The sequence below is a fragment of the Phycodurus eques genome, chromosome 7 (assembly GCF_024500275.1).
Source record: "Phycodurus eques isolate BA_2022a chromosome 7, UOR_Pequ_1.1, whole genome shotgun sequence".
NCBI classification, from domain to species: domain Eukaryota; kingdom Metazoa; phylum Chordata; class Actinopteri; order Syngnathiformes; family Syngnathidae; genus Phycodurus; species Phycodurus eques.
This window is the reverse complement of record NC_084531.1, coordinates 30,745,552-30,772,904: the sequence shown is the minus strand read 5'-3', so window position 1 is coordinate 30,772,904 and position 27,353 is coordinate 30,745,552. Positions and strand designations below refer to the sequence as shown.

Here is a 27,353-nt window from a genome sequence, read left to right as displayed (position 1 = left end):
GAAATGTTGGTGTTGACATCCACAATGTTTCCTTTTGTTTAATGTGTCAGTTTTACACAAAACGTCAACATAAGGTGAGGTCATTTATTTAAAGACGGCAACTTTTTTTTCTTCGCTTCGCGCGTGGCGGTGGACTGGGTATCGGCGTCTTGAGGAGCTTCTCCAGATGATGTGCGGTGGAGGGCGTCCTCGGCACCGGCATGGCGCACGGCCGCAGGGAGGACGGCGGAGGCCGCTCGGGAGATGGCGGGCGGCGGCTTCCCCGCCACCGCAGACATGTTGACCGGCAGGTGCCGAAAGAGGGCGCTCTGCATCACGAGCGGCCGATATCAGCGGCCTTTACGAGTACCGGACGGATTGAAATCAGGTCGGGCTCGGTACTCACCCGTCCGCAGTCGACCTCCGAGGGACACCTTCATTACCATCCGGCCCGTGACATAAACGAGCTTGACACCACTATCAAACCCCCCGATTCATCCCTGCACAGTGAACACTATTTTTTTTGTGTACAAGTATAAGGACCGTGGGAGTATCGAATCAATTGTATGTGAAATTCAGGCTTCTGGCGTTTGTATTTTTCCGTTGCATCCAAACCCTGGCTGCATTTGCACACATTCACAACTGCAAATACGTATTTTTGGAATCTGTTTTTAGGTCATTGTGTTACCAATCAGGGAGCTTGGGTTATGAATAGGAAATATAAATAGAAAGCGCGCCACCTGTGTAGCTGAAGGTCGCCGCCGCGGCGGTCACGTATCCTCTCCCGCTGGGACACAGCGACAGGAACTCGGCTGCACACGAACGTCACACGTCAGCGTTGGGCCGGGCCGCCGCCGACCCCGCGACCCCCCCGACGGGAGTCTCACCTTCGCGGGCGGGGGGGCAGGCCTGGTAGACGCAGCCCAGGCCCCAGCCCTCGCCCAGCGTGCAGCAGCACTCCTGCCGGCTGCTGTTGGCAGCCAGGAGGCTACACGAGGAGTCCAGGTTGTAGTAGCAGTCCCTGAGCTCGCCGGGACGGGGTGCCGGGAGGGGCGGCGGCGGCGGCGGCAAGGCGCCCGCGTGGAAGGAGGACGACGACGGAGACCGGATGGGGGAAGTCTCCGCTGTGGAACAAGAAGCTTACGTCGTCACGTCAAAACATTCCTGATCATTTTCATATCGCGGGATCGAGAACGGTACTCTCCCTCGGTTCAGAGAACGGATGGATGAAAATCTATTCATTTTTGAATTATTGCCAGTTGTTCCCCATCAAAAGCTCATCATTGTTTCTGAGAAAAAAAACTATTCTGAGGTCCTATTTTCCAAAGTTTGCCTGAAAACCAACACAAACGCGTCGTACGCGGTGACAAAAGGGTTCCTTTTCTGGGTCCTCGTTTGTCTGTAGCGTTAATGCGGCTGCAGAGAGCCTCATGATGTTCTGCCACGTAGCAGCCATTTTGCATTCCCACAAGAGCAAAATGCTGTGATCTATTTCTCAGATATGAATGAATATATAGGACTTTGTCAAAGTGTGGCAGCTGTCGCGTGTCTTTACTGTTATTCCGATCGTGTGAAGAAAAGAGGGCTTTAGTGAGCAGTTGGGTTCATTTACGCACGTTTAGCTGCAGAGTTTGAAAGTGTCTTTACCGTGATGCAAGAAATGCATTTCACTCGGCCATTAAGGACAGCCTTTACTATGAATGCCTCAAATTTCAAATCAATAACTTTTGGGGAAAATAGGACTTTAAGCGTGGCCTCTTCTTCAATATGGGAGAAGTTTAACCAGCGAAAACCGAGTCGGTATTCATAAAAAAAAATAAAAAAGGCAAAATTCAATGTTTAAAGGTGTCTTTACCGTTATTGATGAAATTATACGAAAATGACCTGTATACGCTATTAGAAGGAATGGGAGCGTGTGTGTGTGTGTGTGTGTGTGTGTGTACCTGGCGTGAGTGCGCTCACACACCGCCTCGTGTCCGTGTGAAAGCGTTCTCCCGGCGTGTCGCACTCGCACACGAACGATCCGTCCAGGTTGCGGCAGCGAGCGGAACCGCACGCGCCCGGCACGGACACGCACTCGTCCTCGTCTGCAACGCGCACGCACAACAACGCAAACGTGCGGGTGTCTCAACACACTTTTGCCTTTGACAGATTTCGACACCCACGCTTTTTGTCACACCAGCAGAAGATGTGTGTGTTTCGACACCCGCAACTTTATTTGCAGAGGAATGTGACAAAAATGGAAAGGAAAAGTGTGGGTGTTGAACCCTTTCACTGGCCAATGTGTTCATGTTTCAACTCCTCCGGTTGAAAGACATCAACACCCACAAATGTTTGGTCGCACCCGCAGGTGATTTTGGGGTGTTTCAACACCCGCACTTTTCTGGGCGTAAGGTTTAAACACGCACACTTTTTGACCATACTCCGGAATGGTTCAACACCCGCACGTTTCAACCGCCACACTTTTGGTCACACCTGCTGGACCATACGCTGGAATATGGGACTTCCGACACTTTTCATCACACGCACGGGGGATGCGGATGTTTCAACACCCACACTTTTCCCACTGTTATTGCACAACGTTGAGTAATCTAAGGTTTTTTTCATTGTCCTCTCAATGAATACGGGTGTTTCAACACCCACACTTTTGGCCGTCGTTATTACACAAACAAGCAGTTTCAACCCCTACGCTATGGCAATGGCCAAGGGTGTGGGTGTTTCAACACCACACTTTTCCTGCTGTGATTGCACAAGCGATATGGTAAGGTCTCAAAAACACCCACACTTGTCACTCCGACTGGAATGTCAGTGTTTGTAGCACCCACACCTTTCACCCTTAAAGGGCTCTACACCCACACTTTTTCTGCTGTTACTGCACGACGACTTTGATGGAGCAGTCAGCAAGTCCAAAATGTTATGGCGCAACACCCGCACTTTAGCGCAGCTTGCTCGAACGGACACGTACCCACACAGAAGTTCCCATCCGGTGCGGAGGCGAAGCCTCGGTCGCACACGCAGGCGTACGTTCCGATGAGGTTCTGACAGACGGCGTGCCGGCCGCACGCCGATCCGTTCTCGCACTCGTCCACGTCTGCCGGAGGAAACACGTGACTCACTTCCCTTCCGCCCGTTCGCATTAAAAGCTTCTATTGCGAAACTGACCGTCGCAGCGTCCGGTGGCCGAGGCCCGGTGTCCCGGCCGACAGGAAGTGAGGCAGCGGTACGAGCCGACGGTGTTCTCGCACCGCTCGGATTCTCGGCAAACGGAACCGCCGGACGACACGCACTCGTCCACGTCTGGAAAACACACGCGCACGCATTCTGGAATGGATGTGGCGCACGTGCACGATCATTCAACTCTAAACAACTTCGGCTCAAAACGGTCCATTTTTATTTGGCATTTACATTTCTCGGGTATAAGAGACATTTTCCCCCCCAAAAATGGTGAAATGAAAAAAGTCTTTCACAATCTGCGCTTCCTTGGGGTTGTGAAAAAGGTCTACTTTCATTCCAGTATGATATGTAATGTCAAACGTTACCAATGTTTTTACAAATCCAAATTCCAATGATTTGCAAATCATCAAATCGACCTATATTCAATTGAATTCACTACAAAGACAAAATATTGAATGTTCAAAATGATAAACCCGATTGTTTTTGTGCAAATATTTCCTCTGGGTGCGCACGTACCGAGGCAGGCGTTGCTCTCCGGGTTGTTGGTGAATCCACGCCGACATCTGCACGTGAAGGAACCTTCGGTGTTGACACAGTCGCCGTCCGCGCACACGTTGGACCTCGCGCACTCGTTCACGTCTGCACGAGACCGTCGACACGTCTCACGTGCGTGCACGTCGTCGTGACAACCAGCAAAGAAGAAGTTGCGCCTACCGACACACGTCTTGTTGTCGTCGCCGCCGCCGAGCGTGTAACCTTGAGGACACACACACTTGTACGATCCCGGTGTGTTGACGCACTCTCCTGTGGCGGGGCACCAGTTCTCCTCCAAGCACTCGTTAATGTCTACACACGCATACACACGTTACATTCAATGTAACACATGTCACACACACCAGCATCCCTGCACTCCATCGACTACACTTGATATTCAATTGAGTTCTTGGACATCTGGATGAACAAATGGAGCACATCGTGACAATAAACTGCAGTAGGCAATGTAGTTCAAGTCTACATTATATTTCTTGAGAAGGTGTACTCCATTTGCTTACCCAAGCATCCAGGAATGATTCATTTGTGTATATGATTCAATATGATTCATTTGTATGGCGTGCACACATTATACACAGTACGTTCAACCACCCCGAGCCCCCAAGTCCCTGCCAGCCAATCAGAACACGGCTCAGTTGATGAGCACAGCGCAGGAGAGGACTCACCTCTGCACGGTCGCCCCCGGCCAAAGGTTCGATACCCCGGTAGACAGTCGCACCGGAACGAGCCGACGGTGTTGACGCACACGCGCGCAGCCTCGCACGCGGACGTACTTCCACACTCATCCACGTCTGCGGGACATTTTCCACCAAAATGAGGACAATGTGTGTTTGTGTGTGTGTGTGTGTGTGTGTGTGTGTGTACCTTCACACACTCCATTCACGGCTCGGTAACCTTGGCGACAGTCCACACACTTGTAGGAGCCCTTAGTGTTGACACACTGCCCGCCAGGACACACTGCGCCATCCTCACACTCGTTCACATCTTTGCAAAACAGATGAGTACAGTATACAGTATGTGCGCGTGTGTGTGTGTGAGTGAGTGCGTGCGTGTGTGTGTTACCTGTGCAATGTTTGTCGGTCAGCATGTATCCCGGGCGACAGGACACACAACGATACGAGCCCACAGAGTTGACACACATCCGACCGGGACACTGAGACGGATCCGCACACTCATTCACGTCTGGACACGCGCACAAACGCACGAACACACGTCACAATGACGACATCGTCGGCTGTGTTTCATGTTGTGCCGTTATGTTGTCGTGTTGCGTGTGGACCTGCACAGGTGTTGTTTTTGAGCTTGTAACCGTGGCGACAGAGGCATCGGAAGCTTCCGGATGTGTTTTCACACTCCCCGTTGGAGCACGGCGCTTGAACACACTCGTTGATGTCTGAACATACAACAGCAAACAAACGCGCTTCGAGCATCTTTTCTGACTTTTCCTGGGAAAATTTGACCGGGTCAATCAAAAAGCCACAACTGACCGTGCTTGGAATACGAGTGACCCGTTTAGGTTTGACTAAACCGGCGAATGCTAATGATTATCATCTGAAGATGATTCCATAGCTGCTCTCCTATATAAATGCTGACATTTTTCCACAGGGCGTCGTGAATATTCCGAAGATGCGTTACCTGTGCACAGTCCATTCAGAAGTCCGAATCCGGGCTGACAGGAGACGCAGCGATACGACCCAGGACTGTTGACGCATTCCTGACCGGGACACAGCAGTGGATCCTCACACTCATCTACGTCTGAGAGGGGCGACGGTGAGCCGCGTTAGCAAAATGTTAGCTACAGTATCCACGTTAGCCACATTAGCAATGTCACTGATATTCGGGGATCCTCACACTTTTTTTACATCTGAGGGGGGTGACAGTGAGCCATGTTAGCAAAATGTTAGCCACGATTATCCAGCCACATTATCCACGCTAGCACACAGTCCCATTTGCCACATTAGCCATATTAGAGAAGTAAGCCATGTTAGAAATATTAGCCACAGTGACATTAGCCATGTTAGCAACATTAACGGTGTTACTGATATTCGCCATGGGGTGCACATTAGCGATAGGAGCCACATTAGGCATGTTACCTACTTTAGCCACATTAGTCACATTTGCCACATGAACAATTATATTTTCATTCGCCACAGCACAGACAATGGCTTCCTTAGCCTTGTTAGCCACATTCACGATGTTAACCACTTCAGCTAAGTTAGTCACATTAGTGACGTTAGCTATGTTAGCAATCTGTAGTCACATTAAACACATGAGCCACATTGGCAAGGTTACTGGTATTAGCCATGTTAGCCACATTAGCAATACCAGTACAGTTTGGACAGGAAGTCACCTTCACAGCTGGTCTTCCGAGGGTTAGTCTTGTATCCGGGTGGACAAATACAACGGTAGCTGCCTGCACTGTTCACACATTCACCTGGAGCACACACACCTCGAGACGCGACACACTCGTTCACATCTACACGCACACGCACATGCACACACACGCACACACACAAATGTGAAAAAAAGACCTTGTCTAAGAAATCAATAGCATTGTTGTTGTGATTCAGACAGTCCCTGGTGTTTAGAGGACTTACGCTGGACTCGAGGTGGCCGTGTGGTAGTCTGCGGCCTCTTGGGAGGTGGGAGATCTCCGCCGGGCCTCGAATCTCGCTCGGGGATCCCTGTCGCCGGTTCTGGGAAGGAGTCTCCTCTTCCTGGCAGAAGACCTACCCGAAACACAGAGAACTCATCTACCATTGATTGTGAAAAACACTTCCTGTTCGTGCCAGTTTCTCATCAGACAATTGGTCTGGTACCTCGACTCTCATCTGTGCCTTGGGTTTGGCTGGTCCTGTGACTCCCGCTTCTTTCTTGGTTCTGAGTAGAACCTTCACTCCTACCTCTGCCTTGGTTCCTGCTGGAGCCTTGGTTCTGGTTGGTGACTTGGCTTCTGCCACTGCCTTGATTCTGATTGTTACCTTGGTTCTGACTGTGACCTTGGTTTTGATTGGTGCCTTGACTTCCACTGGAGATTTGGCTGCTTCTGGTACCTTGATCAACTCTTTTGACTTGGCTCCCACTGTTGACCTGACTCCCATTGGGGATTTGGTTTCTGCTAATCCCTTGGTTCTGACTCGTTCCTTGGTTTCTGACAGTGTCTTGGTTCTGGGTAGTGCGTTGGTTCTGACTTGAGCCTTGGTTTCTGGTCATGCCTCGGTTCTGGGTGGTGCCTTGATTCCTGCTAGTATATTGGTTCTGGCTCGTGCCTTGGTTCCTGGTACTGTCTTGTCTGTCACCAGAGCTTTGGTTCCTGCCGGTTCCTTGGTTCTGAATTGAGCCTTGGTTCCTGGAGGTGCCTTGGATCTGGCTGGTGCCTTGATTCCTGCTAGTGTCTTGGTTCTGACTTGAGCCCTGGCTCTTGGCATTACCTTGGTTCTGGCTGGTGCCTAGGTTTTGACTGGTTCCTTGGTTCCTGGTAGTGTCTTGACTCCCAATAATGCCTGGGTTCCGGCTAGTGCCTTGGTTCTGGTTGGTGCCTTGGTTCTGGTTGGTGCCTTGGCTCCTGCTAGTGTCTTGTTTCTGACTTGAGCTTTGGCTTCTGCTAGTGTTTTGGTTCTGACTTGAGCTTTGGTTCCTGATGATGCCTTGGTGATGGCTGGTCCCCTGGCTCCTGCTCGTGGCTCGGCTCTGACTTGTGTCCTGAGTCCCAAGGTTTCCTCGGTCGTGACTGATTCCTTGACTCCCGCTGGATTGTGGTGGCAGTCTGACAGAATACGCGGTCGGTCTGGGGCGGTTTGGTTGGAATGCGGTCCTGTCGGGAGTTTGAGGTTCATGCCGGTTAGTGTTGCCAGGGTTAACAGGTCTCGACGGTGGCGGGCTGACAGCCAGGCGAGGTGGAGGCAGACTGGGTAAGCTGGCGGAGGGTTTCTGCTGAAACCTGGTGGCGCCATAAGAAGTAGCATCTATAGTAGTAGTATCTGAGAAAGGAGAGACAAATGGATCCAGGGGTAATGTCTGATTTTGTTGTCGTAAAAGGTGAGGACACTTCTGACCGGGTGTGGAGGACGTACCCTGATGCTGCTTGTCGCCGTTGGTTACCAGCTGAGCTCCTTGGGTGTCAAGTTGATCAGAAGCTCTCTGGTTGAACTGCAGGGTGGAGGCGGAGTAATGGTAGCCCGGACCGGCAGGACAGATCTCCTTGAAACCCACTGGGAGAGCAAAAATCCTCAACTCATACACAACAACAACTTGGAGGAGGCCTCCACCTAATTTCTGGCCCCCTCTTGCTCAAAAACCTTTTAGATCATGCCATCCATCCATCCATTGTCTTCCGTTTAACCGAGGTCCGGTCGCGGGGGCAGCAGCCTCAGCATGGAAGCCCAGACTTCCCTCTCCCCAGCCACTTCCTCTAGCTCTTCCGAGGGGATCCCAAGGCGTTCCCAGGCAAGCCGAGAGACGTAGTCTCGCCAGCGTATCCTCGATCGTCTCCGGGGTCTCCTCCCGGTGGGACGTGCCCGGAACACCTCACCAGGGAGGCGTCCAGGAGGCATCCTAAACAGATGATGCCCGAGCCACCTCATCTGACTCTCAATGCGGAGGAGCAGCAGCTCTACTCTGAGCCCCCAAGACCCTAAGATATTTGACCTCCTCCACACTCTCCCGACCTGGAGAGGGCACTCCACCCTTTTCCGACTGAGGACGATGGTCTCAGATTTAGAGGTGGCGATTCTCATCCATCACACTCGGCTGCGAACTACTCCAGTGAGAGTTGGAGATCATGGCCTGATGAAGCCAACAGAACCACATCATCTGCAAAAAGCAGAGATGCAATACTGACGCCACCAAACCGGACCCCCTCTACGCCTCGGAATAGACCTTACCAGGGAGCCTGAGGAGTGTGATCCACCTGTAGTTGGAACACGCCCTGCGGTCCCCCTTCTTAAAAAGGGGGACCACCACCCCAGTCTGCCAATCCAGAGGCAATGTCCACGCAATGTTGCAGAGGCGTGTCAATCTGGACAGCCCCACAACATCGAGAGCCTTTAGGAACTCCGGGCGAATCTCATCCACCACCGGGGCCTTGCCACCGAGGAGCTTTCTAACCACCTCGGTGACCTCAACCCCAGAGATAAGAGAGACCGCCTCAGATACCCCAGACTCTGCTTCCTCACGGGAAGGCGTGTCGGTGGAATTGATGAGGTCTTCGAAGTATTCTCCCCACCGGATCACAACCGCCTCCCCCAGAACGTGGGTGAAGTTCTGCCAGAGGTGGGAGTTCAAACTCCTTCTGACAGGGGATTCTGCCAGACGTTACCAGCAGACCCTCACAATACGTTTGGGCATGCCACGTCGGACTGGCATCTTCCCCCACCATCGGAGCCAACTCACCACCAGGTGTTGATCAGTTGACATCTCCGCCCCTCTCTTCACCCGAGTGTCCAAGGCATGCGGCCGCAGGTCCGATGACACAAGTCAGGACCCGTCCCCCCACCCGAAGGCGGAGGGAGGCTAGCTTCTCGTCCACCGGGATGATCCCCAACGTACAGGCGCCGAGCCGGGGGGCAATAAGTATACCACACCTCCTCGGCGCCTCTCACCGTGGGCGACTCCAGAGTGGAAAAGAGTCCAACCCCTCTCAAGAGGACTGGTACCAGAGCACAAGCTGCGTGTGGCGGCGAGCCAGACTATATCTTGTCGGACCTTCTCGACCTCACACACCAGCTCAGGCTCCTTCCCCGCCAGAGAGGTGACATTGCTGTCCCTAGAGCCAGCTTCTGTAGCGGGGGATCGGATCGCCAAGGTCCCCGCCTTCGGCCACGGCCCAGCTCACACTGCACCCGACCCCTATGACCCTCCCACAGGTGGTGAGCCCATCGGAAGGGGGACCCACGTTACCCTTTCGGGTGCAGGCCCGGCCACCGGGCGCTCGCCTTCGAGCCCCACCTCCAGGCCTTGCTCCAGAGGGGGGCCCGGTGACCCGCGTACGGGCAAGGGAAACCTAGATCCATATATTTTGTTCGTCATAAGGGTTTTTGGAGCCGTGCTTTGTCTGGTCCCTTACCTAGGACCTGTTTGCCATGGGTGACCCTGCCAGGGGCGTAAAGCCCCCAGACAACTTAGCTCCTAGGATCATTGGGACACACAAACCCCTCCACCACGATAAGATGACGACTCAAGGAGAGGCTTTTACATCATGAAACCTGTTATTATCTGATCATTGTTGCACTGAGTTGGGTGTCATTTTTAAAAAATTTGAAACAGTTCAAAGTCACTCCTTAAGAAAGGAAAAAGCCTGCATAAACTTCACCGCCAATAAGATCACGGGAGCAGCGACTCACCCGAGCCGAAGTAGGGGCATCGCTGGCATCGGGGTCCCCAGGCCTTGCCAACCCGGCTGCAGCAGCAGATCTGCTTGGTGATGTTCCTGAGGATGGGCAGCGAGCAAGAGGACGGGCCCAGACCCGAACCCAGGGCCCGGTGGCACTGGCCCTTCTCCTCTGATATCACGCTCTGGGCTGCGCAGGACACAAAAGATCAAACATTTCTTCGTCAAAGATCGACGTTTCGTGAGCACCGTGTATTGGCGGGTCACTCTTCACGAATGTAGCTGTTTTTCTGTGGAAAAGATCCCCAGCTAATTGCAGTTTTTGTGCTCTCTCTGAAACATGCTAAGATGCCACTTTCTAAATAGGAAAGTGTCATGGAAGTACTCTATGTTGAAGTGACGGTATGTTGGGGAGGAGCTCACTTAAGCCTGGGTTCACAGGGAAGTTTCAGAGTCTTTGCCGCATGTCCGTGTATTTTTTGGAACTAAAATCCTATTTTTGACTCATTGACAGCAGCTGTTTCAAAGCAGATTTTCACAGTATTTTGACTGATCTTGTAAGACTGACAGAATATTGGAAAAAAAATGGCATTGTGATTTTCTTTAACCGCTAATATATATATATATATATATATATATATATATATATATATATATACGGTGATGTTAAAAAATACAGAATAACATGCACGTAACGTGAAAACAAGCACACATTTCTCTTTGCCCCTCTCTAGATACACTATGCTACAAAAGTATACGGAGTCTTTTGTCTGACGTCTACCAACATTTAAATGCACTGTAGTCTTGAGCAATAGTCCAGCCAGACATGAAGTTCAAATCATTTCTTTGCACGCCCAGTTATGCTGGAGAGTCATTAACAAATTCCTAATTGTTTTAAATCTATCTGGTATCGTACACCTTTTTGAACACATGCAGTGACGAGCACATGGATTTATAGCAGGGCAACAGGCCTTGATTTGGATTCCGTAAGCCGAGTCTCAAGAGGGCCACTGTTTGCGTGCGTGTGTTTACTTACAGATGCAGAGTCCGTGCGAGGCATCCAGGATGAAGCCGTGCTTGCAAACGCAACTGAAGCTCCCCGCCGTGTTCACACACAGGCCGTTCTCACAAAGGCCAGGCTGCAGGCACTCGTTCACATCTAGCAAACAAAACACAGAGGCAGAGTTCACGCGTCTCTTTTCCCAAAGCTTGAAATCCGGGGTGTCCAAACGTTTTCCTTCCGAGGGCCACATACAGAAAAATAGAAGGATGCAAGGGGCCACTTCGACATTTTGTGACTTGAATTCATTCATCATGTTAAAATTCATCCATCCATCCATCCATTTTCAACAGCGCTTATAACCGGTTAGGGTCACGGGGCGCCGGAGCCTATGCCAGCTGACTTCGGGCGACACCCCGAACCGGTCGCCGGTCAGTCGCGGGGCACAGAGAGACGCGGACAACCGTTCGCAACCTCACTGAGTGGGAACTGAGCCCACGCTGCCCGCACCAAAGTCAGGCGAGTGGACCGCTACAATGTTAAAATGAATCAAGCCATCATATACCGGTTCCATATTGGAGTTACTTTTGCAAAAGGAAAACGTCAACGCTTTCTGCGCGAGGTGATGGCGCAAATAGTTGGGAAATAGGTTTTCGGGTGGCCGTCACGAGACAGCAGTCAATCTTTTGAAAGCCGTTACCTGAGGATCATTCATGTGACACGTCCGCAAATGGGACCTTGACACCGAGCAGAAAGTGGAGGAAAACATTTTGGATTCTCAAAACAAATGACCTTTAGTCACCAGCGTTATGAAGAGACATTTTTGTTACTACTTTAGTTCGAATCTGTTTATTTGCATAACTAGGGAAGCGCCACAGCAGAGGTCGGCAACTAGCGGCCCGTGGGCCATAAATGGGCCCGCCGCCGATTATATCTGGCCCGCCGGCTGACGTTTGTCAAGCCACGACAAAAGCCCAAAAACTAATTTTTGTGTTTTGGGGGAAAATAGCACTAATACTGTACTTTATAGTAAGACTGATCATAACAATTGAATAGAATGTAAAGCATTATACAGTTGGTAGTTGGTGCATCATGACTTAATAGTGCAATTTAATTCATTGTGCTGCTCCTTCGGGTGTGCCCGCCTTGGCCACCGGGAGGCAGTATAATCATGTTACAATCATACAGAAACAAATGAGGAAAGACTCAGTAACATGCTGTAATAGTAATCATTTTTCAAAGAAGATAAAGAATATATGCCTGTGAGTATTGTAATATCCGTCTACATGTGTTGTTCAACCGTTTGTGTTCAACTATCCATTGCTTAAAGGGTTGTAAAACCGTGAGTATTGACGCTAACCGTTAGCTTGTCGATGTGATTTTCCATTATATATTAGCATTAAGCTAGTGGGTGGGGGGGCGTTCCTAAGGCAACGTAGTTTGGTTCTTTTAAAATACAACAGATAATTCTCTCTGTTTTATGCTTAGTTTGAGCGAACTTCGACGGGCAGTGAACAGTCGGAAGCCTCTTTTTGGATGAAATGTTCACGATTTGCCAAACTGATGCTTGTTGTGTATCGAGTAGAATTGAGTTTGCTGTACTGCCACCAGACGGCCCTTGTATCATCAGTTTGTGCTCGCAGGTCAAAGCGATAAATAAATAATCATCGGGACACGCGTATTTCAAGGCACCGCTGGACAGTAATAGCTCCTTGTAGCCCTTTTTCACAGTGAATCTTCAAAATTAGGGATGGGCGGGTACCGACACCAGGTATCGGTATCGACCCGATACCGGCCTTATTTCAAGCTTTCGAGTACTCGTGAAGGCCGCTGCTGATACCGGCCCATAATACTTCCTGCTCGCCAGTAGTTGGCGCTACACTGCGACACATCAGCGAATCGTCGTGCGTCAGGACGAACAAAAGGTCTTTGTTCACAATTATCCGTAATTGTGTTCATTGACACTATGTATTCAAAGTGCTTATTGTATCGGTGATTCCTGCAGAGTGAAAAAAAATAAGTGGTATCGAACACCCCTCCTCAAAACGGTCATAAAACTTTGCTTTGGGATCACAGCCAACTCTGACAACGAATAATAATCGTAATAAGAATCATAATAATAATAATAAAAAACTCACCGAGGCATTTTGTTCCGTTGCCTGGTTGAAAGCCAACGGGACAGCTGTTGTTGTTTGGACCTGCTGAGTCAGGATGGATTATTGCGCAAGAAGTGCGTCAACACACGCACAGAAAGCAAAAACAAAACATTTTGTATTACATTTATTGTAGTGTAGGGGGTGTTTTGATTGTGTTGGTTCTGGTGCTCTGCTCCGGTTTAAGTAATGTCCTCAACAACAAGAAGAAGTGTGTGTGTGTTTCAGGTGTTATATAAGCATATCCCGGTGGGATCCGTCCCAAATGTTCGAGCCGTCCCGGATCACGCTGGCTCCCGGCGCATCTTCTCTGTTGGAGCAAAGACGTGAACGTGGATTCAAAGTTTGCTGACCTGCGTGCGGAGGGCAAAGGGCGCAGTCGGCGGAGCCCCACGCCTTTCCCAGACCTCGGCAGCACATCTCTTTGCTCCTCAGGCCCGACAGAGGAGAACTGCACTGTTGGTACAAACAAACAAACAAAATCCACTTTTTATCAACGGAACCTTCAAGGCCAACGATCTGTACATTACAAGATTTCCGTTTATGGGTTTGCTTCTTTTATTGCACAGCCTTTTGAATTGACATCAGTCTGCACAACGCACAGGTTGGAAAACAACCTCAAAAATGATTTGAAATTTCTCCATATTCTTAGTACCAACTTTTTTTTTGGACACGCCCTCTTTTCTTCCTTTTAAACTTCCAGAATTTATAATAAGACACCACATTGAAACGTGATTGATGAATGTAACATATTCTCTCCTGGAAACAAAAGCAAGAAGAGTACTCAGAGGGGGCCGACCTCCGCCGAGGCTTAAACGTTGACTTCAACTTACTTCATCGCGTCAATAAAGAGCAACTCGGATCACAGTATCCAAAATGACAGATGAGAAAATATTATTCAAATCGAGCGTCGTGAGGCGTTATCGTTGAAGTACAATATTTTGCGTCACTCGTGATTGATACTTCTAAATATTTCGACTCAAAAAGCTTCTTCGGTTGAGGTCATAAATGGTTGGTGTGTCAATGTTTGCGTCTCCTGATGGTGGCGCTAGAGAGGCGGGCTCAATAGTTGCACTTGTAGGAAGCGCCTGTTCTTCTTTTGGCACGCAGTGTCTCGCGCGTGCGTGTGTGTGTGTGTGTGTGTGTGCACGCGTGATAGTTCACGCGAGCGTGGAAGCGATCAAGTTTCCAGTTTCCAACACGGCGAGTCCTTCTGGTTCCCATTAAGTCGTCAGCCTCGGAGGTGCGCAACAGCACACGTGTTTCCAGACAAAAACAATCTGCTCGCACTTTGTCTTTCTGGACATCCGTATTTCCTGTTTCACACGGCTCGCAAACGCAACAGCTTTTGCTCGCCTTTTGTCTCGGTTTCAGCAAAGCCCGATTCATCGACTCAACTCGTAAGTCGTCGCGAGTGCCGGACACGGACAGGACGGAAAACAAGCACGACAACTTCACATTTGTTTGGGGTCGGTGAGCGATTCCTGCCAGGGTCCGGGTTCCGGATGGTACCTCGGTTCTGCTCGTGTGTTGCTTGCGACGTGAGCCTTCATTCCTGGCAGTCCTTTGGTTCTAGCCAGTCGCTTTGTTCTAGCTTGAGCCTCGCTTCCTGGCAGTCCCATGGTTTTGCCTGTTACCATGCTTCCTGGCGTTGGTCCTGGTTCTGACTTGAGCCTTGGGTCTAGGTGATGCCTCGGTTCCTGCGAGCGTACGGGCTGAAATATGAGCAACCAGGAACTGAATTTGAATGGCTAAACCCGAATAATTGCAGTAAAAAACTGAATTTGAAAAAAAGGCAAATTTATATTGTTTGATTTGAAACGATGGATTTAAAAACTGAATCTGAACAGTATCATGAAGTGAGTGTATGATCATTTTATTCAGTCATGAAAATTCCAATGATATTCTTTTCATGGACTATGAGTCTGCTTCATAAAAGCTGACTTTTTGTACTGCTTTGCAGTGAAACAAAAGGGGAAACATCATCTTATTGTTATTTATATCATTTCATTGTTGGTCCATTTTTGATGGAAAGAGATGTTTAATGGGTGTTAGAATTATGAGGGAATAATATCTGCACTGTGAGGAGTCCCTGGCTGGACCCAAACTTTGACAATCCCTGTTCTTAACAATGAAATACTAATGGCGACAAACGTCGCACTGAGGTTTTAATGAGAAAAATCATGTAGGAATCGTGTTCATAAAGCATAGAGAGCTAAATAAATGAACAAACCTGCTCTTTGTAGCACAAATGTGAGCTTTCCTCATCGTTGTTAGCGGCAAGTGAGCTAAGCTAAGCTAAGCTAAGCTAAGCTAAGTAACCTAAAGGGCTTCAGAGTGCATGTCGAATTGCCCAAAGTCACACACACGCATCCTTAATGATCGTTTATCGCTAGCCGCCTTCTCATCTGCCGTCCACCAGACAGACAGATGCCTTAAACTTCAATACACACACACACACACACACACATACTGTGGTGTCTCGACCTTCCGCTAGGGGCACTACGGAAAGGAGTGCCTGATGCGGGGCGTACAAAAGGAAACAAAGAAGAGATAATGATGATGAAGAAGAAAGTAGCCTTGACAGTGCTAACTGTCGTGTGCTAACTGGAAAGAAAAGGAATTACAAGCGTTTCCTTGGAAATACAACGCATACACACACCTCCTTAAATCCAGTGTGTTCTTTCCTAGTATGGATACAATCGATCGCTTACATTTTTAAATGATTTAAATCGATATATTGAACCTGCCGAGCACAGATCGATCCAGTTGGATCGCAGGAATATAAATCGATACGTCGATACATAAACCGATGCGTCCCCAGGGTATTATGAGTCGTCACCGGCGCGTTACACCTCTCACCTGTCCGTCTTTGACCTCCCTGAAGCAGTACTTGAAGCCGGCATGTTGGGCATAAACGCGGTCGCCTCGAAGCGCCGGCGCCGGAGCCCCCGCGGACCCGGACAGCGTGCCGGACGACAGCGGGCGCGGCGCGGGCACGAATCCCGACACCTGAGGGCATAAACGGCGATCAACACCAAACCGGCCGTCCAAACGTGGAATCGGCCAATCGGAGTTCGGACCTTCATCACCTGGTGAACCTTCACGCTGGCCTCGGGGGGGTGCTGAACGCTCACCTTCACCAGGGATGCTCCAAGGCTTCCTGGGAACACAGAGTTAGCTGGTCAAAGTAGGGTTTTAAGAAACTCCAAAAGGAAAGACTCACCCCCTGGTAAGTCTTGGCTTTGACCCCGCAGCGGCAGGAGAAACTCAGACCGGGTCAGATCCGCATTGGCCGCTATGTCAGACAGGCGGGGAGGCTTGACGATCTCATTGGGCGCCGACGAGGAGGGCGTGGCTCGCGAGGAGGGCTGAGACAAGACGGGGATCTGGCAGAACTTTCCGGTAAAGTTGGAGGGGCACAGGCATCGATCCTTCAGCAGACACACACCTCCGTTCTTACACAGCAGACGACACACAACTACACGAACACACAACAACAACTTTAAACGACTTTGCAGTAGTGTCTGAAGCCTGGGTTAGGGTTTAAAATAGGGTACAAGCCAGTGTTTGAGTTTCAAAGTCAGGGTCAGGCTTTCAGGTCTGTGTCAAGGTTTCAAGTCGGGGTTAGGGTTTTAAAGTAGGACGTCAAGCCTGGATTTGGGTTTCAAACAAGGGTTAAGAGTTTCAAAGCAAGGTTTCAAATAAGCAGACTTTTAAAGTAGGCTCTCAAGTCATGGTTAGGGTTTCAAAATAGGGTTTCCAGCTATGGTTAAGGTGTGAAAGTAAGGTTAAGTCCCTGTGTTGTTCTTAGTGAAAGTTTTCATCTTGAACACGTGTTTCCTCTCACATGGCTGTCACACCGCAATGTACTCTGGGAAGCGTCAACCTCCCCGGTTGCTGGGATACCAGGCCGGTCACGTGATGTGTTGTTGACAGAAAACACCACAGCTATGAAGAGAAGACGTGATACGCCAGCGCGGCCGGCTAAGCGACGTGCCTATGTGGCGGCCATGTTGGTGGGTGTGTGCCTACGCCTGCGTGTCGGGCTGGGGAGGATTTAAAAAAATAATAACAAAAATAAATCCAATACCTCGGCTAAGTTGACTTCAAAAATATGTTGACGCTGCTTTGAAGCTCTGCCGGGACCCAAACCCCCCCCCAAAAAAAACACATTGACATCTATTGCACATGGACAGTGTTGGGCCAATGTTAAACTTTGCCAAAAGAGCGTCTGAAAGTGATTTTTAAGACACTGTTAAATGTGTAATGTGCATTTAACATAAGTATGAGTGAGTTGAATGGTAGTTTGTGTTTTTTGACCTAAAATGGTAAACGCTAGTGCGCTAATGCTAATCGCGATTTACCATTTTGCTGTCTCAAAATCTGTACACCAAACTTATACCATACGCTCAGTCCAAACATATGCAGTTTAAGGATGGAAGTCCATTCCTCATAAATGAGAATTAAAAAAAATTGTTAGTCGCAGAAAAAAAACAAAGTGGGGTGCAATTATTAGATCAATAATCAATTGGAGAATCGATTAAAAAAAGACTCAATAGTGATAGTAGTGGCTACCTACGTGGCAGCCATGTTGGTGGGGTCAACATTCCCGTAAAAGGCAATGCAAGGATATTGAAATCGGTGGAACTTTGCTCATTTCTCAACCGATGTTCCCGAGGTTTACTGTTCAGTCAACATCAGAGTGTGTGCTATCAGTAGAGAACATTTGGCTCAAAAATATTTGTACCTTTGAAAGGTTATTGCGGAGGAGCAGCGAGAGGAGCCAGATGAGGTGGCTCGGGCATCTTATCCAACCTCGGATAAGCGGAAGACAATGGATGGATGGATGAAAGGTTATCGCCCGTTCCCTTGTGCTTGTACAACGTTGTATGGAACCGTATGCAGCACGACGTGCAGGCATCCTTGTTACTTTGGTTTTGGCGCCGTCCACAAACATGACATGTGCCGGCACGTTGCCCCCACTAGCTTAGTGTCGCTGTAGGCACGCAGATCAAAGGGTCGTGTCGTTTCTACCTATTGTTCATAGCTATGAGATACACAGCCAATACGCAGGCACGCACTTCCTGGCCAGACACTTCCCGGCAGGAAGTGCCGCTCATGAGCAGATAAGGCGGCCCTGTGGAAAGCCGCTTGAGCATTTATTTCATATCGGCTTAAGGTCCATGTACTAGTAGACTCTTTGTCCTCACTAGTAAGGCAACTCTGCGCACTAGCAGAACGACATTACTGCACACAGGTAGATCGACTCCATGTTACCAGCACTCTAGTACTACTAGTGAAGCACTAGCTGTTCACTGGTAGAATTATATATTGTACTAGTAGCATGCATTTTTCAACTAGTGCACAAATTTCCCTCACTAGTAACTTGCACTTGTTCTACTAGTGCATCCAGCCTTTCTACTAGTATACTCTTTGTCCTCACTAGTAAGCCAATTCAGCACACTAGTAGAACAACTAGGATGCACTAGAAGTGTGGCTGTCTCTTACTAGTAATGATTTGTTTTCACTACTGTGTGACATGCCTGCGCACTAATACAACAACTACATGTTACCAGTGAGGCAAACGTGCACTAGTCGACATCTGCTACTACTTTGTCCTCACTAGTAATAATAATTCTGCACACTAGTAGACTAGGGTGATCTAGTAGAACAACTCGGGCACACTAATCGAACGACTAAGTCTGGCTAGTAACATTATTCTGCCATCCTCTACTGTATGACATTACTGTGCACTAGTAGAACGAGGATGGACTAGTGGAACTGCATGTTACTAGTAATGCAAAACTGTGTACTAGTTGATAACTGCATGCTACTACTACTACTGGTGACAATATATACTTCTACTAGTTAGCATGTAGCACTTCACCAGTAGCACTAGTAGCATGCAGATGTCAACCAGTGCACATGTTTGTCTCACTAGTAAAGTTGTCATTCGACTAGTACGGAGTAATGTCATACAGCAGTGGAAAAAACATTACTAGTTACACAGTCATACTACTAGAACGTCCTAGTCATTCTACTACTAAAGACAAGGAATGTACTAGTAGAAGAACTAGGTCACACTAGTAGAACAACTGCATGTTACGAGTGAGGCAAAACCGAAGAGCTGAGGAATTGCGTGGTACTAGAACTACTAGTGACAGTATACAATTGTACTATTTAACGTCTAGCGCGTCATTAGCAGCAGCACGCAGATATCAACTAGTGCACATGTTTGTCTCACTGGTATCATGGAGTCATTATACCAGTACCCAGAAATTTCACACAGTGGCAGTCGTGGAAAAAACATAGCTAGTAAGACTACGACATACTACGACAGCATCCTAGCTTCACTAGTTGCTGAATAGTCTTACTAGGGAGAGAGAAAAAAGTACTTGTAGAATGACTAGGAAGCACAAGTACAACAACTGCATACTAGTGAAACAAAGCTGTCTAGTAATTGACAATTGTGTGCGACTGGTACTACTATGCTTCACTAGTAGTACTAATAGCATGAAAATGTCAACGAGTGCACACATTTGCTTCACTGGTAACATAGTCATTCTACTAGTGTGCAGTAATGTCATACAGTAGTGGAAAAAACATTACTATTAAGACTAACTACTTAACGTCTAGTGCATCCTAGTCTTTCTACGAGTGCGCTGAATAGTCTTACTAGTGAGGACAAAGAGTGGACTAGTAGAACGACAGTAGAACAACTGCATGTTATGAGGCAAAACTAGCTGACAATTGCATGCTACTAGTAAGACTAGTGATGATATAAACTTCGAGTAGTTAACAGGTAGCACTTCACTGGTCGTACTAGTAAATCTTCAGTTGTTGGAGATTTACTAGTACGACCGGAAAATGTATATAGTATTTCTGAAAATGTGCCTGTAAGGAAGACGTTCCTAATTTGGCCGCAGTGTGATGTCACAAGTCGGCCAATTTACTAAACTTCTCAGACTACGATTTGGCAGCTTGGTCGGGCGAAGATCCGGAAACACTTTCAAACGACCACCGGACTGCACCGTTACGAAAACGCTAAAAGGTAAGCAGAGCTGCACTGGGTTTTTGGTGCACGCGCAGATCGACATTAGCTAGCAACGTTAGCTTCTGATAAGCGGCACGTACGTGATTGCGAGGTGGAGCTGCTGGGAGATGTTTGGGAGTACGAAGTGCTGCCTCCACCAGGGAAAACAGAATCTGTGCCATCTTTGTGGGGATCTTTGCGTTCTTTGCAGTTGGCATTGACTATTTTTTTGTTTTCTGTTCTAGCCGTTGGCCCGACAGGAGACGGGGGCGTGGTGAACAGTGGTTCACTTGCATGAGACACGACCGACCGCTCAAAACAGGCTCATTTCCACCAACATGAAAGCAGAATATATCATATGATATAACATAATATATATCCCCTTAAGTTATCAAAACAAAATAAGGCATTCCTACACATGACCCCATTTACTTCTGCCACTGAAATGTCCAAAATAATAATAATATTATATGGTAGGGCAATAATAATACATTTCTTTTGAAATCAAACCCTGATCTTGCAGCATCAAGTTCAATGATGTCATCACCTCCACCATACAGGGGGAAGCGTTTCTAAATCCATCCACCCATCCATCCATCCATTTTCTGAGCCGCTTCTCCTCACTCGGGTCGCGGGCGTGCCGGAGCCCATCCCGGCTGTCATCGGGCAGGAGGCGGGGTACGCCCCGAACGGGTCGCCAGCCCATCGCAGGGCACATAGAAACAAACAACCATTCGCACTCACAGTCACGCCTACGGGCAATTTAGAGTCTCCGACGAATGCATGTTTTTGGGATGTGGGAGGAAACCGGAGTGCCCGGAGAAAACCCACGGAGTCACGGGGAGAACATGCAAACTCCGCCGTTTCTAAATCCATCCATCCGTTTTCTGTAGCGCCCATCCCAGCTAACTTCGGGCGGGAGGCGGGGTACACCCTCAACTGGTCGCCAGCCCATCGCGGGGCACATACAAACAAACAACCATTGGCACCTACGGGCAATTTAGAGTCTTCAATCAACCTAGCACGCATGTCTTGGGGATGTGGGAGGAAACCGGAGTACCCGAAGAAAAGCCACGCAGGCACGGGGAGAACATGCAAACTCCTCACAGGCGGGGCCGGGGATTGAACCCGGGTCCTCAGAACTGTGACGCAGATGTGCTAACCAGTCGTCCACCGTGCCTCTAAATGATTAACGATTTTCAAACGAAAACAAATTCAACCTTAGCTAGCAACATGCTCAAATTGCTTTTCCTGGTCACCTGTTGCTAGGCAGAATTCGGGCGCACAATCCCCATTATTCGCCATCGCCAATGTTACCTTGGAAACTTTTCTGTCTCACTTGACCAAGAAAGGAGCGGGAGAGTTGTCATTCGGATAAAGTCACGCACACGCGAAGGAACTGCTGCTAAATGACAGCTGTCAATCAAGTAATAATGTGACTCACACACTCTGAATCTGTCGCCGTCTCGCCGTCCCGCCGCCGGGCCGCTGAACAGGGTGGTCACGTTGCCGCGCTCGCAGTGATTCACGCAACGCCGCTGGTCGCAGCGCACCTTGCAGATGGTCGGCGTGAACATCACCCGCACCCCGTCCGCCCTTAGACCCGCCGCCGCGCCCGCCGACTGCCCGTCGGCCGCCACGGAGAAGAAAACGACCACGGACGACAGCAAGCGGACGAGCGTCAGAAGCGGCATGATGACTTTTGGGGCTCCTCAGTTCGCGCTTGGCGGGATCGGCATCGTCCGAACGAGAAGAAAGAAGAGGAAGAGGACGGGGTCTGGGTCCGAAGCAGCACGAGAACAAGAACAAGAAGCAGGATGAGAAGTAGATGAAGAAGAAGGTCTAGATCCAAAAGAGAAAGTCTGGTTTCGAAGAAGGTTTGTTCCAGGAGAGAAATTCTAGTTCCAAAGGAGAAGGTCTGGCTCCAAAGAAGGAGATCTGGTTAAGAAGAAGAAAGAAGAAGGTCCGGTTCCAAAGGGCAACGGTCTGGTTCCGAAGAACGAGGTCTAGTTAGAAAGAAAAAAGATCTGGTTCCAAAAGGCAAAAGTCTGGTTCCGATAGGAGAAAGTCTGGTTCCAAAAGTCGCGGTTCTTGCACGGCGTTGCGTCTCTGCTGCTCTCCGATGGGAGCGAGCGAGCGAGCGAGCGAGCGTTCTCGCCTTGCGGTGGATCGAATTGAAAGCAGTGAGCGGCTCGGGCTCCGCTCCAACATAAACGCCCCGCCGGGACACGCCCACTCCCGCCGCCGCCCTCCTCCGTGGCCGTCTCCCGGCGCGGCTCGCCAGTGCCGTAAATCAAAGGTCAATGCGGCGAGAGTCTCCCCGCGCGTCTCGCTGATGATGCAAGCAAAAAAAACAACAACAACAAGCTGAAGAAAAGCGAAGTCTTGTCAATTTTGGGCTGCGCACACACACGAGCACTCTTTGTGTTGCCAAGGGTGCGTGTCTGTCGCACACACGCAAGCACATGTGGAAACAAACTAGCACGCCGACGCCAGGCCGCGCGCTGGCGCCATCCGGGCACACCTCTGCCATTCCGGCCGTATTTCCGCTCCCGCCGTACGCTTCTCCCGACCAACGCTTGCGGCGCCGACGCCCGCTGTGCGCCTCTCCCACCCGGGCCCGCTCCTGCCGTCCATTTCTAGCCAGGCCCACTTGTGATTATGATCAGAAATAGTCCATTTTCTATTTCTAGCAATATTAGCCAGGCGTGTGGCCGAGGTCCAATTTGAAAAATGTTTAACCCCCAAGTTTCGTTTGTGTAATTAATGACGCGTAACGTTCCTCTAAACCTCAAATGCCGCGGACATTTTGTGCGCGTGTGCGTTATATCCGAAGAACAATGAGCGTGATTGACAGGTGGCGAGTGTGGAGCGAGGGGGAGTGGCCTGAAAAAGGAATTTGAAAGTTTGTGAGCTGATTTGAAATCATCATCTTCTCAGCTCTGCATTCATTATAAAAACACCCGCATATACTGAGGCTGCCGCGAGGATACGTAAAGGCGGCGAGGTCACACAAAAGAAGACCAAAAAGTCGCTTCGATCGTTTTGACCCCTTCGCTTATGGAAACGACAATGACATTACGCAATACATTTTTTTTTTTTTTTTGCATGTGGAAAAGGAAGTTTTTTTTTTAAGTTTGTCACAAAAAGTACTGACATCAATTTGTACAGCTGATGTGAAAAAGATTGCTTATCGGAAAAATTAATCGTGAATAAATGAACGTGTCAAAGCGCACGGCTCGGCTGGTAACATTTCACTTCCCGGTTGCGATCGAAACAAAGCGGGACACGCCCTGCACGATGGCCGGGACCAACTCGGGTTTGTGTTCCGACATTTTCCGACCGACCGAGTGAAGCTTTGCGGGAGCCTCGTTCAAAAAAGCCCAGTGAGCGACTTTTACGGGGTTCCGCGGCATAAAGGAGTCTTGTTCTCGTTTGCGTTTGGCTATGAGCTCACGTCCTGACGCAAACCTTCCCTCGAAGCGCAGAACAACAACAACTGAAGCCAAGCGCCGAAACACGGCCGAACGGGCCAAAGGAGCGATGTCAACAAACGTCGGCCATCTCGTCGCAGGTGTCGTGATCCCGGTTTGCGTTACCGGAAAATACTGAGTTATTTTCCGTTTTCTGGCCGCGCCGGACGGGCGGAGCACAGCCGCTTGGCATCGTGATGAGTTCAGCGCCGGATAGATGGAAATATTGTTGTTCATTTTCCATTTGCCTGCTCCGGCGTGTGTTTTTGCCTCCGCGTTTTTGTTTCGCCTCGCACTCCCCCCACAAGTATTTCCACTTTTCCTTATGCCTTGTACGAGCTTTTCTTGTGTGTGCTCAAAACAATCAAGTTGATCAATTTGAACATGAAATACCTTGCCTTTGTAGCGTATTCAATTAAATATAGGTCGATCATGATTCGCAAATCATTGTATTGTGTTTTTATTGATGTTTACCACAACGTCCCAACTCCGTCGGAATCGGGATCGTGAATAAACCGATCAGACGTCCATGCCGGCGTGTTTCATTTTGAAGTTGAGTATGGAAATGTGGCGGTGCGCCTTTTGACTTCGCCAAAGTCCGCACGACTTTTGCTCTGTCGTCCGTCTGTAGAACGGTTCGCCCCGAACGACTGCGACTCGACGACAAATAATGCAAATAAAAACTCACCTCATTCACCCCAATAGCATCTTTTAACAAGTTAGCGAGGGACCTGCAGATTGACCTATTCGAGGATTTGTTTTCTTTTTTTCTCTTCAAAACAACCCAGAAAACAATTATTGGTGGTATATCAGCGCTCATTCAAGAATGTTGTTGTGCTCTCAATGCAATGATTATGGGCGTTAATTATCTGCGGATTTTTGCTATTTGCGATCTGGCCCAGTAGCGAGGGTCCACTGCACAGTATACGAATTTCTTTCTGCTTAGTTTTACTCTGCCGTCTGCCGCCAAGTCGCCATTACAAATGAGAATCTGGTCTCCAAGGCTTTACCTGGGTAAATCAAGGTTCAATACAAGAAAACGAAATTAGCGACAAAAACTACATTTCATCTGACCGGGGCAGAACCGTGAAGAAAACAGATGAAATGGTTTGAAGGAGGATGTTAGCCTTCCTAGCTTGAATGTGTGACGTGTCAGCCCACAAGGAGACGTTACGTGAGGCCAATTGCGCTCGTGATTCACATCTCAACAGGTCAGTTGATTGAAAAGTACACACGGTGGAAATTCACACATAGTAAACGTGAATAATGCGTTCATGGCTAATTGGTTGAATTTTCTGTTGCTCGGATTAAAGGGGAAATTTGCAGTTGTTGTTTTTTAAGAAACCACCATGCCTGAGGAAGACCATCCTATCTGTGACAGAAGGCGTGACCGATTCATCCGGGCGCACGCTGGTCGGCGGCGCACGTGCGCAGGCTCCCGCTGACTTGTTATCTTGGGCTTCGGAAGCTTTGTTGAAACTATTTTGGAAAATACCACCTCTGGGGGGAAAAAACTAAACAAAAAACTCCATCCCAAACATATCAGGCAACCGATAGGATTCCGAAGCTAGGTGGAATTGGCAGCATTTCTGCTCAACAGGTACGTTTAGCACCTCTTTTTCACTTTTAATTGATTTTCCATCCCAAAAAAATTCAACTTCAAACACAGAAAGTGAGAGTTACAGTAGCACTCTGTTACAAACACGCTAATAACGTAGCAGCCGTAGTTTATGCCAGCAGTGCTACGTGTGCGTTTATGTTCACGGTGCAGCACCCGCAGATTCTCATTTGGTTTTCCTTTCTGTCGCCTTTTTTTCCATTTTTGGGGGGGAGCAACCGACCCCAAAAATAGCTTATTGGCAGTACATCCCCGCTCATTGGAGAATTTTCGCTATTTACGGTCTCCTGTATATTGGGAATTTTCACTTATCCGTCACAGGTGTGTGTGCAACGCATTCCCACCGTGAAGAAGGGGGGCTCACCAAAGTGGGCGTGGCCGCGGTGCAGCGCAATAACAGGAAGTGCTGCTACTTGGTGCAAGGATCACATGTCACGAATGGGCCAGCGCGTTTACATTCCTTATCTGAAGCTCACAAAACCCCGAAGCACCATTCCTCAGCGATGACATCACCGCCAGCTTGTTTTTACTCCGTGTGTGTGTGCGCACGCGTGTTCAGTGTGTGTGCATTATGTCAATCATCAGGAGCATATCTGCACATTCCTGATTACAGAAAATAACGCACAGGAGGTGAAACGCTACAAATGCGTGCTGTGCGGATGTTAGCGTGATTAGCTTAGCGGCATTCTTACAAGATAAACATACAAACGCACACACATCCACATGCACAAACACACATTAGGTCACTGGAACTTGTTTATAAAATGACATCACGGGAACGGACGTCGACAAAATACTGTATATTGGTCATATAAAATGGTCAAACGAACAACAACACGGAGTATAAAAGAAAAAGGATATCTATTTACATGATTTGGAGAAAGGAAAACACACATTTCTAACGCTTGCCTGAGTGTTTAAAGATGCCGGTGCCAATGCGTGGAAAACTGCTACCGCAATGATAAACAATGAAATATCCTGCATATGGGCATTAACGCATGGAATCCATCCATCCATCCATCCATCCATCCATCCATTTCCCGTACCGCTTTATCCTCACGCGCGTCGCGGGCGTGCTGGAGCCTATCGCAGATATCTTCGGGCGAGAGGCGGGGTACGCCCTCAACTGGTCGCCAGCCAATCGCAGACAAATATATATGGTGGTATATATGTTTTGGTGTGTGCGTGTGTGTGTGGGAGGGGGGGGGGGGGGGGGGGTCGCGTGGGCAGCAGCTTTAGCAGGGACGCCCAGACTTCCCTCTCCCCAGCCGCTTCATCCAGGTCTTTCCGGGGATCCCGAGGCGTTCCCAGGCCAGCCGAAGGACCAAGTCCCTCCGGCGTGTCCTGGGTCGTCCCCGGGGTCTCCTCCTGTGTTCGGATAAGCGGTAGAAAATGGATGGATGGTGTGTGTGTGTGTGTGTGACTGCGAGGCGTTCCATTTTGCGCACTTTGTAGGCTGCCGCTTTATGAAGTTCAGTCCATTTACTGGCACGAGTTTACAAGCATATCTGCCACATGAAATATGGCAGCTGAGCTAACGCATCAAGCAAATCGCAGCCGGTAAAACCGACGAGTTGGCCGCCGGTGGCGTCATTTGATGACGTTAGCATGACGTTACCTGCGACGGCGTCGGCGCCTACGGCGACGTCGCCGTCGCGGGAGAACGACTTGTGGACTTCGAGCTTCTTCTTTTCCTTCTCGATGTGCTTCATCAGGATGGCGGCCATCTTGTCTCTTCTTCCTGCCGCCGTCTTCTTCATCAGGACGGCCTGAGCCTCACGCAGACTGTCGAGATATGATATTCACAATCGATTTAAAAAAAAAAAAAAAACTTGTCGCAGGGCCAATCGAGCAAAAAAAACGAATATTTAGCATTGCGTTTCCAGACAAGGACCTAGCTGTTCTAATTGGCTGCATTTCGCATTGAGCAATTTCTTGCTAATCAGCTAATCAGGCGTACCCCGCCTCTCGCCCGACGACAGCCGGGATGGGCTCCGGCACGCCCGCGACCCGCGTGAGGAGAAGCGGCTCAGAAAACGG

General features: G+C 49.2%; 2 protein-coding genes across 2 annotated transcripts in view; both read right to left on the bottom strand.

The window, feature by feature from the left end:
* LOC133405582 (latent-transforming growth factor beta-binding protein 4-like) overlaps positions 1-27,353 on the bottom strand; it is a 43,776-nt gene that overhangs the window by 9,283 nt on the left and 7,140 nt on the right. Inside the window, 24 exon segments of the mRNA XM_061682688.1 lie at positions 720-791; positions 867-1,103; positions 1,923-2,066; positions 2,945-3,070; positions 3,142-3,276; positions 3,670-3,792; positions 3,868-3,999; positions 4,371-4,496; positions 4,570-4,689; positions 4,768-4,887; positions 4,985-5,098; positions 5,341-5,460; positions 6,056-6,252; positions 6,254-6,434; positions 6,525-7,685; positions 7,779-7,916; positions 10,047-10,223; positions 11,070-11,192; positions 13,172-13,234; positions 13,540-13,642; positions 16,049-16,198; positions 16,270-16,349; positions 16,413-16,667; positions 26,932-27,098. Coding sequence (XP_061538672.1) covers positions 720-791; positions 867-1,103; positions 1,923-2,066; positions 2,945-3,070; positions 3,142-3,276; positions 3,670-3,792; positions 3,868-3,999; positions 4,371-4,496; positions 4,570-4,689; positions 4,768-4,887; positions 4,985-5,098; positions 5,341-5,460; positions 6,056-6,252; positions 6,254-6,434; positions 6,525-7,685; positions 7,779-7,916; positions 10,047-10,223; positions 11,070-11,192; positions 13,172-13,234; positions 13,540-13,642; positions 16,049-16,198; positions 16,270-16,349; positions 16,413-16,667; positions 26,932-27,098 — 4,364 coding nt within the window.
* LOC133405587 (latent-transforming growth factor beta-binding protein 2-like) lies at positions 17,633-22,689 on the bottom strand. Its single transcript, XM_061682698.1, has 2 exons — positions 21,671-22,689; positions 17,633-18,004 (listed from the first exon to the last, which is right to left on the bottom strand). Exons 1-2 carry the CDS (start codon positions 21,914-21,916, stop codon positions 17,996-17,998), a joined length of 255 nt encoding a protein of 84 aa, XP_061538682.1. The 5' UTR covers positions 21,917-22,689; the 3' UTR covers positions 17,633-17,995.